This window comes from Propithecus coquereli, unplaced genomic scaffold, assembly GCF_000956105.1.
Source record: "Propithecus coquereli isolate 6110/MARCELLA unplaced genomic scaffold, Pcoq_1.0 Scaffold12, whole genome shotgun sequence".
In the NCBI taxonomy this organism is placed as follows: domain Eukaryota; kingdom Metazoa; phylum Chordata; class Mammalia; order Primates; family Indriidae; genus Propithecus; species Propithecus coquereli.
This window is the reverse complement of record NW_012136080.1, coordinates 10,684,578-10,698,105: the sequence shown is the minus strand read 5'-3', so window position 1 is coordinate 10,698,105 and position 13,528 is coordinate 10,684,578. Positions and strand designations below refer to the sequence as shown.

Genomic DNA, 13,528 nt, shown 5'->3' with positions numbered 1-13,528 from the left:
CTTTCTCCTTGTGGCTGTCTTACTCAGGCACTGAAGTGTGACTTGGGCCTGGGGCTTCCCTCTGTGCCTTCAGTTGGCATCTCAGCAGCTTGTCAGCCTTGCTTAGCTCTTGGCACAGGTGGTTAAAAGTTTCTTCTTTGTCAGAAGAGAGACCTTCATGGCCACTCTGGTTTCTCTGCTTCCTTCCTCTTTGTGTTTGTTAGGATTGGAGAAAGACCCGGGCTGTGGGCATGGCTTTTGCCTTTAGAAGTCTGAGCATCTCCCACCCACCCCACCTGCAAGAATGTTGCCCCCCCTCCATGGGGTTCCTCTGCCAGCTTCCTTCTATAAGATGTGCCTCAGGTGACACATTAACACGTACACACACACACACACACACACACACCTTGTAAACCTAGATGTTTAGATTAGCACACACACACTAACCTCAATATTTATATGGGTTTAGAACCTTTCAAAGTAGGCCCCTTGAATAAACAAATGTGTTCCAATGACATTGCCAACGCTCATAATTAAAAAAAAAAAAAAAGGAAGTTGTTTGTGGAATTCCCTTCAAAGCCTCAGAACATTATTTTGAATACTTTCATGGTTGCAAATCTTCTTTCAAGTGAATTTTTTCTTTAGCCAACTTTTTGAGGTATACTTTGCACATAATAAAATGCAGACTTTAAATGTTTGATGAGTTTTGACAAATGCATATACCTGTATAAATACCACCACAATAAAAATGTAGAACATTTTCACCACACTAGAAAGTCCCTTCATACATAGCTGAAAATCTCTAACTTTTTAGTTTCAGTTTAGAAATATCCAAAAGTGGTTTAGAGTCGAGCCATGTCAGTGAAGGGCAACTAAACTGATGAATGCTGGTTTGTGTCTTATAAATTGTGTGGCTCATAGACTGATTAAAGGCAATGCCGAAGGGGAAATTTATAAATAATTGAGGACAGATCATTGGAATGAATCTGCAGCATTGAAGAATGGCTACGCTGATGGATGTATATTCTGGAGCATGGATTTATCAGTTAGAGTACTTTAAAGAGGCCAGGCATGGAGGCTCACACAATCCCAGCACTTTGGGAGGCCAAGATGGGAGGGAGGCCAAGGCAGGAGGATTGCTTAAGCCCAGGAGTTCAAGACCAGCCTGAGCAACATTGTGAGACCCCATTTCTACAAAAAATTAAAAAAATTAGCCAGGCCTGTTGGTGCGTGCCTGTAAGTCCCAGCTACTTGGGAGGCTAAGACAGGAGGATGGCTTGAGCCCAGGAGTTTGAGACTGCAGTAAGCTATGATCAAGCCTCTGCATTCCAGCCTGGGCAACAGAACCAGACCCTATCTCTTAAAAAATTTTTTTCAAAAAGAGTACTTTAAAGACACACTGTTCACCTGACAATGATTGAGCCCCAGTTATGAACCAGGCAATTTCAGGCACTGGGAATTTGTTGTCTTAAAAAACACACATCATCTTTCCACCATGAAGTCTATATTCTGGTGGGAGGAAATGTCAATAAATGAGAAATCAAATGCATGGTGTAATTTCAGGAAGCAATAAATGCCAAGAAAAAGAAAAAAAGGGTGAGGAGATGGAAAATGATGGCAGACTATTTTAAAGAATATAATCCAGCCCAGGTAATATGTCTTTATTTTCTTTTCCTTCCGTGAAGAAATCACAAGATTCAAATTCTACCATAAGCTGCTTTCTAAAAGGGCCATATTATCTTTCCCAAAGTATATTGTACAAAATGCTAGTATTTGTCATATAAAAAAAAAAAATGGTGGCAGTGGTGGTGAAGTTCCATAGGTAGAAAAGTATGGGGAGGCTGGGCGTGGTGGCTCAGACCTGTAATCCTAGTACTCTGGGAGGCCGAGGTGGGAGGATTGCTTGAAGCCAGGAGTTCGAGACCAGTCTGAGCAAGAGTGAGACCCCATCCATACAGAAAATAGAAAAATTATCCAGGCGACGTGGCACAGACCTGTAATCCCAGCTACTTGGGAGGCTGAGGCAGGAGAATTGCTTGAGCCCAGGAGTTTGAGGTTGCAGTGAGGTAGGCTGATGCCACTATGCTCTAGCCTGGGTGACAGAGCAAGACTCTGTCTCAAGAAAACAAAGTGTGGGGAAAGTTGGGTTAAGCAAAGTTAAGGGGATCTTTACTGAAAGACTTCTTAGAACCTCTAATATGCTAATATGATTGCAAATATTCATGAGGGAGGATTGTAGTTCGTAATATTTTCCAAACTTCTTTCTCCAGTTAAATTACTTGGGGGGCAAGAGGAGGGAGTGGAGGAAGCTTCAACTTATTGAATGGCCCTCTGGTATGAGGAGCTCTCACTGTGGGCCAGGAAGGTGCCAATATCCGCAAATACATCTCTGGTGCAATCCTCACATCTCAGGTGGCCTCATAGCTCCCATTTACTACTGGGGGAAACTGCTGCTCAGAGAGATCAAATTGTAGCCAAAGGTCACACCATTCCTTATAGAGGCAGGATCTGAACCTTGGCTGTTTGACTCCAAAACCCAAGTCATCAAACACCGTAACACTACAATGCTTAAATGATGGGGGAGGGTGAGTTGCAACCCAACTAACAAACCTTTTCCTACTCCCACCAATCCATCGAAATATACTCTTAAACCCATGTCCTCCTCGAGGTTGGGTTTCTGTTCCATCTGCACCATGTCGAGTGTTTCTTGCTTGTCTGATGCTGGCCATGTAGTGGTACTTGGTAAGTTCGAGCAGCCTGGGTTGTGGTCCCATGGTCCCATCCACATAAGTGCAGTACGTGGGGCCAGATGGCTGTGACCCTGAGTGGCCTTGCCAGAACCACCCATCGACTACTTTCTTCTTTCCTGGCATTTTCTCCCGGCCCTTCCCTCCCCTGCATCCACAGATGATCTGATTCTTCTCCATCTGCCATACCCGCTGGAACCCACTGGCTCAGATACACACCAGCACTTCTGCCAGGGCCCCCAAGAGGCACCCAGGCCTGACAGTGTTGCTGGGGCCAACAGCTGGCAGTGAGGGTGGCTCTGTGAGGGGGCGGGGATGTGGAAGAAGCCAGCCAGGGGGGGCTGGAGTCTCCTACCTAGTAGCTGGGGGGAGAAAATGGGTGACTTCATACTTAAAGGCATATCTTTCAGGAAAAGATCTGAGACAGATTTTCTCTCCTGCCCTCCCCATCTTCCTCTCATGAGACAGCTGGGGAGGTTGGTAGTGATTAGTCACTCTTGTTAATTCATTACTCATTTGGATAGAGAGAGACTGGTCTTTCCTGAGCTTAATGCTCAGAAACGTAATTGCTCCAAAACTGAGCTCACTGTCCTCCCTCTCCTGAGCCCCTGTCTCCACCCATGGCTTTGCCCCCTTCCCGGCCCTTGGGCTGGGAACACCGCCGCTCTCTTCTTCCACTCTGCATCAGTGACAGCCCTGTCAACTCAGCCTGTGCAGGAGTCCCTGGTCCTGTCCCTCCCCACATGCTCACTGCCCCAGCCTGGCCTCGGTCCAGCCTTCACTCCTTGGCTGGATGCTACTGTTGCCCCCAGGTGTGTGTCAGCCTTTGAGAGGCCTCTGTGCAGAAGCCAGCACAGGGTGCTGGGAGTTTTGGAAGTGACCTTGAACTAGACACACAACTGAGCCTTGTGCTGGGCAAGGGGGCCCCTGAAGGGCAGGGGGAGTTATCCAGACAAAGAAGGGGAGGATTGCGAGCAAAGGCACGGAGACATGTGCGCTGGGGGACTCTTAGGGTATGACCTTGATGGTGTTTGAATGACAAGATGTGTGGCAGCAGGTGTTGCAGTATCTAATGCTACAAACCAAAGCAAACCCAAAACTTGTGCTTAAAACAATGACCACATTTAGTTTGCTGAAAATCTGCCATCTGTGTAGGGCTCGTTGGAGATAGCTTGTTTCTGCTCTGCCTGGCATCATAGCCTGGGACTAGAATCATCTGAAGTCTTGCTCAGCGACATGTCTGGCAGCTGACACTGGCTGAGGGCTGAAACATTAGCTGGGGTGGTCAGCTGAACACCAACACTGGGCCTGCTCATTAGAAAGAAGACTGGGCTTCCTTACAATGTGATGTCTGGGTTCTGAGAGTCTCAAGAAAGGAACACCCAGGAAGGTTCTCCATCTGCTTTTAGGAGCTGACCTCAGCAGTCACATCGCATCACTTCTGCTTCATTCTCCTTGTTAGTAGCAAGTAACTAAGATGGGCCCACGTTCAGGGGAAGAGAACACAGACCCCACCTCACCTCTCGGTGAAGTGTCATCGTCACATGTAAGAGGTGTATGTGGACGGGAGAGGTTGGTGTGGCCATCTTTGCAAACTATGATTAGCCCCAGCAGGGTACGGAACAGACGCAGGCAGGCTCTAGGACCTGTAGCATCCTTGGTATCACACTAGGGCATTGGTTTTTACCTTATAGGAGGTGTCATTCTGGGCATGAGCTGCTCACGCTTATGCCTGAGAAGGCTCCCCCTGGGGTGGTGTGGCAGAAGATTTGAAGAGGGAGATGGGAGGCCTGGGAGAGGCTGCTGCAGTAATCCCAGGAGAGATGGTACGGGCCTGAGCCAGGGCACACCCCTGGAGAGGAGGGCAGGAGTCAAAGGTAGGAGACACCAAGAAGAGACCACAGGGCCCAGTGGTGGGGCAAATGCCAGGGGGTGAGGAGGAGGGGACATCCAGGAGGATTCTTGGTTTCTGGCTTCAGAAATGGAGTGAAAGTGATAGGGAATGAAGGAAAAAAAGGAGAGGCTCATGGGGGAAGACAGTGAGTCCTAGCTGGGAAGTGAGTCTGAGGGGTCTGAGAGTGTCCATGTGGACACGCCCAGCAGATAATGGGATGGACCTGAGTGCAAAGCTCTCAGGAAAGTTCTGGATGAGGAGCTGAGATTTGGGTGCCGCCATCCTGCGGGCCAATGGGATTGCCCGTGCCCACGTGCAGAATGGGTGCGTGTCCAGAGAAAGGGTCTAGAGAGTTTGGGGCGTTGGTCTCTAGGGAATGATTGGAGGAGGCGAATCTGGCAACACATCCGAAATCACATTGCCCCTTCCCTGAGTCGGGCCTGGACCAGCGAATCATCTGGGCTCAAAGGTGCCTTGATGGCCTGTGTCTGTGGGAGAAGAGTGGACTTTGACAGATCCCATCACCATGTGTGCTGCTTCCCACAGCCTGTGCTGTGGCTCTCGCCGGTCATCCACCTCATGGGGGCAACTCCTTCTGATTAAGGGTTTTATGTGATTGCTTTGCTTTTCTTTTTCAAATCCTTCACAGAGGGTCAGACCCAGGACATATCCTGTAGTCCAGTAATTGTAACCAGTGTCACCCACCAGATTCTGCTGGTGGCACTTTCCCAGATAACACATTTGGGGCCTCACCCCCACTGACCGACTCAGTATGTCTGGGCTTGGCCTCACTTCTGTATTTCAGACACCTCCATCCATGTGGTTTTGAATCAAAGCTGAGTTAAGACCCACCAATGTAGCCTGGGTGCTCACAGCTGAGGAAACCCGGGGTTGGGGGGCGAGACTGGTTGAGGTTGCCCCTCCAGGTGAGCGGCCCAGGCCTGGTTCACTCTAAGATGTCAAGTGACTGGCACCTAAGCCCCAAAGTGCCTACTACATGCAGGGCACTGTGCCAGGCACTGGGGTTCACCCTCTCTAGACCTCAGTTTCCCCACTTGTGAAAGAGTGGGACAAGATTATTTTCAAAAATACCTTTATCAAAAAATATTAAGAAGAATTCCAATTTATAAAACAAAGCCCAGAGGAGGCTCTCTGGGCGGGCAGGGGTGGAACACTGCCTCTGCCGCCAAGCAGTCAGGCTTCCTTCTGCCACCAGTGAGGAGTGAGGTGGCCACACGGGCTCAGGGGCAGCTGGCAGTTTGAGAGGTATCTGGTTTCACGTGTATAATGACCTCCTCAGATCTGGAGGCTGTGAGCAGGGACATGCGGACAGGCAGGGAGTTCTGGGCTCTGTTGGAAGCCCAGCAAAAGCTCTGCCCTGCAGGTGGGAGACCCCACAGTCTGGAGTGAGAGCCCCTGTGGAGCAGGTAGCCTTAGCTTCAGAAAGGAAATGGAAATGGAGGTAGAGCCCCCTGCTCTCCTGAGATGCCAGCCCTTCAATTAAGGGAAGAACTTTGGCAGACTATGAATGTAACGGCACCCCACCCTTCCCTGGAGGAAAAGCATGACCCACGAGGGCACCTTCCAGGGGATGTTTGAGGGGGTGGGGTTCCTGGCTAGGAGCCTCTTTGGGCCTGGCCCAACAACTGAGGACCTGGGAAGGCCCAGAGCTCAGCCCGGAGCCAACTAAGGCCACCATCAAACCCCTCTCCCACCCTGGCCAATGTGTATGTCCCCATCAACCTGGAACTCACATTTACTCAGTACCCACAGGACAAGGCATGCAGGGCAGTGTGAAAGACAGAGACAAATGGCCTAGGCCCCTTCCTTGAGTTCATGATCATCCATCCAGCACAGTCACAGACACCCCCGATAAGAGGTGACAACAAGCTTGGTGAGGACATGAATGGGGACATCCATTTAAACCGAGTGGTTTGGGGGCCACATCGCGGTGCCTTATTGGAGGCATTAGAGGTGGGCCTTGGAGGATGTGTCAGGAATGGGAATGTGTTGGGATTTTTTTTTTTCAGGGAGGGGCCTCCACATTTTATTAGGGATACGGCAGAAGCAGAGGCAAGAAGCAGAGCAGCCGCGTTTTAAACGACAGATAAATTAACCGCAGTGCAGGGATTGGGGGTGGGGACTGGGCCAGGCGCTTTAATATAAAAAAAAACACAACAAAAAAGACAGACAAACAGACCCCAAAGACATGGGGCAGGGGAGGGCAGCACCATCCAGACAGCAGGGAGGACCAGGGCAGAGAGAGAAGGCAACTTGTCCCCCGCCCCGCAAACTCCACCAGCACGGGGCCTCCAGGATGGGCGCCTGCGTGGGGCTTTGGGCAGAGATGGCACAGCTGGCGGGCGGGAAGCCCAGCACCACGAGATGGCTCAGCCTGAAGTGGGAGCCGGCAGGCTGGGACACAGCGGCCTCAGGCCCCCAGCCCATCAGAGGAAGAGCCTTAGTCTGGGTGAGAGACGGGACCAAGGGTGGGGTCTCTCCCTGAGCTGAGCACGGACATCTCGTCACAGCAGCGGTGGGCAGTGGGATGTGCCAGGGACCCCCTTTGCCTTCTTATCCACCTGCCTCCTTGGTCCCTTCAGGGAGGGGCCCCACTGGCTCTGAGGGGTTGGGGCACGGAGAGCTGGTCCAGTCTGTGGTCCCCAACTCCAGAGGGGGCTGTGGTATGACGCAGCCTCTCAGCCCTGACTCCCACAGGAGGACAGCGAGTCATATAGCGAGTCGCTGAGTGACTCTGAGGTCTCCAGCCCTGGAGGGTCCCCGCTGGCCACTCCGCCTTCTTCACCCATGTCCGACGTGCTGGGAGTGCGGCTACCGCCAAAAGCCGGGCTCTGGGGCGTAGGGGATGGGCGGCTTGGGTCCTGGTTCTGCTTCCGGTCCATGGCCAGGGCCATGGGGGTCCTGGGAAGCCCCTCCAATTTTCAGGGTGGGCATAGGAAAGGGTCCGAGGAGCTGCCAGCTGCCCTCGTGTTGGGGAAGGTCCAGTTCTTGGCCAGCTGGACAGGAGGGGTAGGGCCTGGATCTTCACAGGGATCATCAGGACAGGTCTGATGGCCCCGGTGGCCTGGCGTGGCGGTGAGCAGCGCAGGGAAGGCTGGCATGCTGGGGAGAGATGGAGTGGAGAGATGTGACCTGGGGCTTGTGTACTGTGTGCCATTAGGGAAGATCCACGGTGCTCGGCCCTTCCCTCAGGGTGACTTTCCAGCCCTGTCAGAAAATGGCCAGTGGTTTTACAGGGCCATTTATGGTACCGGTGATAACAGTGCAGAGATGAGAGGAACCGCTAATGCTTTCCTTCCCGAGGGGGTGGAACACAGTGTAGCAGTGATGACATCTCACCCTCAGGACTACGAAGTAAGTGCTCCCAGGTAACAGGTGAGGAAACAGGCCCGGCTGCTGGGCCTCCATGCCTCGGAGGCCCCACAGTGGAAGGCTAGGAGCTCCAGGGCTCGCTGTCCAGAGGCCTCACGGGCTGTCGCTGTCCCCCCAGGTGTTCGTGCTCTGCCAAGGCCTCCTGCAGCTCTGCCAGCTCCTGTACAGCGCCTACTTCAAAAGCAGCCTCACCACCATCGAGAAGCGCTTCGGACTCTCCAGTTCTTCCTCGGGTCTCATTTCCAGCTTGAACGAGGTGAGCAGGAGGTGCTGGTCTATCACCCTGACCACGGGATCCAGGAGACACAGAGGCACAAGGGGCTGGGATGTGCACTGGGGTGCAGGGGACCAGGGAGCCAGCAAAGATCCCATGGGCACAGTGAGAGCAGCCACATTTCCTGAGGCCTGACTTGCTCCAGGTGCTCAGCTGAGAACCACCCGTGCCTGACCTCAGGGCTCCTCACAGCAGCCTGCGAGCAGTTCTCTGCTCATGCCCACGTCACAGATGGGGATCCCGGCTGGCAGTATAAGTGGCTTACCCCAGGCGTGCAGCGCCATCTGCCTCTGAGCTCTGTGCCCCTGATTGAGTTCTGTGGCACCCCGAGAGCTTGTGTGGCCTCTGTCCCACCCCTAGTCCAGGGAGGATGAGCCCCAGGCGTGTGGGTGGGGAAGCAGCCCCAGGCCAGGCAGGCCCTGTCTTATGAGGGTCACAGGAGCCAGAGCTGCTCAATGGCCTTGACTCCAAAACCTGTGACCTCCTAGCATTTTCCTATCCCTTGGTGACCACATATCAGAGTTCAAAGAAGACAGGATGGACCAAGAAGCCTGAGGTAGGAGGTCAGAGGTCAGGGAAGCTGAGGGAGAGTGAGGGCAGCAGCAGGGCCCCTCCGTCACGCCCAGGATGGAGTGTGAGCCCAGCCTGGTTTCTCGTCTCTCTCTCCCGCCTGCTCCTCCTGGATGGAGGCAGTGGCCTCCCTTCCCCTGAGCCTGGTCGCTCCTCTGGACCATGATTGGTTCTCCCCCTGACTAAGCGAAATTCAGGTCGTGCAGTAACTCAGAGACCGCCCCTGCCCCTGTGCACCTTCTGGCTAAGATGTGGCAGCGGGTATCTCCTACCCCAGCCTTCACCCTTCAGTCTCCCCTGCCCAGTCTGCTCCTGAGGGAACGTGGCTTTGCCCTTCACTCCTCCCCCACCCTTGATGGCCCTCACAACAGCACCCCCAGGGCCCCCTTGTGCCCACCCCTTGGCAGTCCTAGGTGAGAGGCTCTTTTTGTAGTTACTTTTCCAGAAGAGGAAACCTGCATCAGAAAGCCTGAGTCCTTTGTTGCAGGTCGGCCATGTGTCATGTGCTCAGCACAGCCAGTGTCTGAGCCTGGGTCTGTCTGATGGCCGCCTGCTAAGGCCTCCTCTGTGAATCCACAGCTGACCTCTCTGCCGCACCTCTAGTCCCTTGTCTACTCAGTCTCATGTCCTCCGCACTCATTGCTGAAATCTCCATTGGTGCCCCTCTCTGCATGTGCTCCCCCCATGGGCTGCTCCCCCACATGTGCGACATGCGTGCACATTTACACACACGGTCCTGCAGCCTGCGTTGTCCTTGCTGGGCTGAAAGGCTTCCGAACTCCCTCTCTGAACTCCCAGGCCCACGTGTGTGCCTTCACTGTTTTCTGTGCATGTGTGTGTGTCTATGTGTGTGTGTGTGTGTGTGTGTGTGTGTGTGTGTGTGTATATCAGTGTGTCTCTGTCCCCCTGGTTGTGTGTCTGTCCTGAGCTTCCTGATGATACCTGGTGCTGGCGTCTGCCTCACCATGTAGGCTGTGGGACCTGGTGTCCCTGTCCTGCAATCACACAGAATGCATCCTCCTAGATGTTGGCCCGTGACTTTGGTAATGCCCCTGGCACATGTTGTCCTCACTCATGATGGACATCGGGGAAAACAGACCTCTGACATTTGTGTCCCCACAGTCCTGTTCCATGGCCCTGGCAGGCATCACTAATCGCCTGCAGTCCCTTTCCTGCTGAGTCCACAAGCAGCCTCTGAATCCTCAGCACAATGTTCTGGGCTCCTCTGCTGATCAAAACCAGAGCCGGCGTGCAGAGTGAATGCTCTCTTCCACCCCAGCCCAGATGGTAGCCAAATCCATGATCTCCGTGGTTAAGTTTTCATTCATAAAGCCCCTATGTTTGAAACAAAAATGTGGGCCAAGGAATAATGGGACTCTCCAAGGAGCTGGGGGTAGCTAGCTGCGACATGTAGCAGGGTTTGTTTAAGACCAGAGGTTGATTAGGCAATGAAAGGGCATAATATTTCCCCAGAGCTAGAGTTCAATCAAAAATAAAGATAACTCATATACTAAATCTTCTCTTTTCCAATCTCAGATGAACTTCTCAAGAATCTGACTTTAGATCCTGCCTGTGGGCGTGATTTGAGGCAAATACCATCAGATAGTTCATTCCCCTGAACTCACAACCTGTGTGTGTAGCGGGCCTCCAGGGGACATGAGCCTCACAACCTCACACAGTCCCCCAGGGGCCAGCAGGTGAGGCAGGGGGCGACACAGGCTGAGATCAAAGGCCAGCGGCAGGAGGGGAACTTGGTTATCGAGAGAAGGCGTGTTGGCCCTGCGGGGCCGCAGCTTCTGTTGTCCACTGCAAAAGGCCAGGGCCAGCACACAGAGTCAGGAGGGCCTCGAGGCTTCCTGCCCTCAGTGCCTCTCACTCGTGTTCCCTGGGCCCCTTTGGCTTGGGATGTCGAAGGGCAGGGATGTGTTACAGATATGCTTTGTACCCGCTTTCAGAGGGTGTCACAGCAAGTCCACAGAGCTGTTTTAGGGACCGCTTAGGAGCTGAGGCCTGAAGCCTTCTCCTCAGCCAGAACAGCTGCATTTTTGGGGTTTGTTTTATACAAGGGAAAAATAGACTTTTCAAAGGGACTCTATGGCTGAAGAAAAGTTTGAGAACAAGGTCTTAAGCCAGCATCAGCCATAACACCTGTGGAGGTCCAGCTTCCCACAGAGAAACAGCCCAGGCCCCAGGAGAGCGCGAAGGGCCTCTCCAGACGGGCGGGGCCCGGGCACCCCATCCCTCCTCCCCCACCATCCTTCACCCAGACCTTTTAAAGTCAGCCTCGGTCAGCGGTCAGCGTAGCTGATAGCATCTGACATTTACAGTCATCTCATGAAAAACGATGGGGAAACAGAAGGAAATAAATGAAATCTATGAAGCATGAAAATGAAGTTTTCTTTCCAGATACAGGTTTCAGAATGTCCTAGAACTATGTCTGGCAGGGGCTGGAGCAACTCCCTGCCCAGCCGGGGCCATCCTCTCACCCCTTTACTTCCCCTTTCTCTGCAAGCTGTCTTACTCGTGGCCATGCTGGAGGGGTCTCCTGGGCAACTGTGTCCTCTGGAAAAGCCAGCTGTTTACTCTTTCATTCACTCATTTGTTCAACAGATACTAATGAGCACCAAGTATGTGTCAGGCACTGTTCTAGGTGCTGGGGAGACAGGAATGAACAGACAAACATCTCTGCTCACGTATCAGTCTAAGGACAAATATTTATTTATAGAAATAAAACATACGGTAGGTCAGATTATGGGGAGTGCTATGAAGAAAGATGAAGTGGTGGAGGGGAAAGGGTATGCAGGCCCCAGTGGTGGGGTGGGGGAGATAAGAGAAAGACTTTAATGTAAGCTTTAGATAAGAAGGAAGCCCTGAGGACAACAGGACAGGAGCAGCAAGTACAAAGGCCAGAGGAGGGAATGCCTGGGGTGTGTTTGCAGAACAGCTGGGGCAGCTGGCTGGAGGGAGCGGGGAAAGGAGCAGAGTGGACCAGGGAGGGCAGGCGAGGCGGCCCCGAGGCTCTGGGACAGACTCTGCCTTTTACCACGGGAGGGTTTGAGTGAGGGCAGCCCTTGCAGCAGGGCGAGGGTGGAGGCAGAGGGACAGTTAGGAGGCCACTGCAGGAATCTAGGCAGGACGGGAGGTGAGGAGTCGCTGGCTTCTGGGTGGCTACTGAAGTCCAGCCAGTGGGATTTGCTGATGGAGTGGATATGAGGTGGGGAAGTCAAGGATGATGCCCAGGGGTTCTGCTTGAGCCACTGAGAGGATGGAGGTGTCATGGAGGTGAAACGAGGACAGGGAGGGTGGCCTGGGTTTTGGGGGTAGGAAAAGGACTGAGAGTTCTGATGTGCTGAGCCTTGGGAATTAGAAGCACACACAGAGCGTGCAAAGCCACGGGAGGGACTGGACCAGCTCACCCTGACAGGAGCCGAGGTTCAGGGACAGAGCTCTGGGCCCAACGCTGAGTTCAGGGAGATGAGGAGGAACCAGCCCGGGAGACTGAGAAGGAGCAGCCAGGGGAAGGAAGTGGGAGAGGGTGGTGTCCTGGGAACTCAGTGGAAGGAGTGTTTCAGGAAGAAAGAAGTGGTCAGCTGGATCAGTGGTGCTGTGGATTTGGCAATGAGGACGTCACTGGTGACCTTGGCGAGAGCCATGTACTGAGGCTCTAGCCCCTGTTTCCTGAGCCAGGAGCACCTGCTTCTCCAGCCAGAAGGAGACCGGGGTGTGGGCAGGGCAGGGTGGTGCTGTGGACCTACAGGGCTCCTCCAGTCCAGGTGAACTGTGTTCTGGGGAGAGGACGCTGCTCTTGGATAGAGACGTGGTCAGAATATGCCAACACAGCCTTTACCATTGAAGATGCTGCCCCCAGGCTGAAGCCTTCAGTTCCCTTCCCCGGATCCGGGTGGAGCTCAGAGAGCACACCTGTCAGGGAGCACCAGGAACATGGGGTTATCGATGTTTCCAGCTGGGAAGGGATGTAGGGGTGCTGCAGTCCTCATCCCTAATTCTACACGAGTGGAAACAGGCCCAGGGAGCGGAAGGGGCAGGACAGTAGCAGAGCTGTCAGTGCAGAAACCCCCTTGTCAAGAGGCAGTAGACCACTGTAGTTACACCTTGGTGCTATAGAGTCAGGCAAGCCTGGTTTAAGCCACCTCCCAACCTCATTGGTCGTGGGCATGTTACTTAATATTCTGAGCCCCGGTTTTGTCACCTGTGCAATGAAGGTTGTTGCATGAATAAATGAGATAAGCATGTTGCTTGGTTGTTATTCTGACTCTGAATCTGGAGTCTTTGGATCCTTTAATTAGTGCCTAATTAACACATTGACTGCCACACTAGAAAAAAGAAAGTTTTTCCCTGGGGCCACAGTGTTTTATTACAAAAATATCATAGAAACTTCTAAAACAAAATAATCCTTTCTAATTGAATGAAAAATTTGTTATTTTTTATTGTTTTTTGTACATGAGTTATATACAACTTGAAAAATAGTTCTCGTGACTCTCATGGTGAAGAGACGTGTGAGTTACACACGCTTCACGAGGCCCCAGGCTCAAAACTAGCATGAGTTAAATACAACTCACATGGCAGTTAATGTGTTAAACTTGGGGGTTTAATTAGGGAACATGTTTTATTCCTAGGAGCCAGCCAGGACTGGAGGCTTCCTTGGATTTT

General features: G+C 52.7%; 1 protein-coding gene across 1 annotated transcript in view; it reads left to right on the top strand.

The window, feature by feature from the left end:
- SLCO2A1 (solute carrier organic anion transporter family, member 2A1) overlaps window positions 1-13,528 on the top strand; it is a 78,220-nt gene that overhangs the window by 29,262 nt on the left and 35,430 nt on the right. Inside the window, exon 2 of the mRNA XM_012663715.1 lies at window positions 8,132-8,269. Coding sequence (XP_012519169.1) covers window positions 8,132-8,269 — 138 coding nt within the window. The remainder of the gene's footprint in view (window positions 1-8,131; window positions 8,270-13,528) is intronic.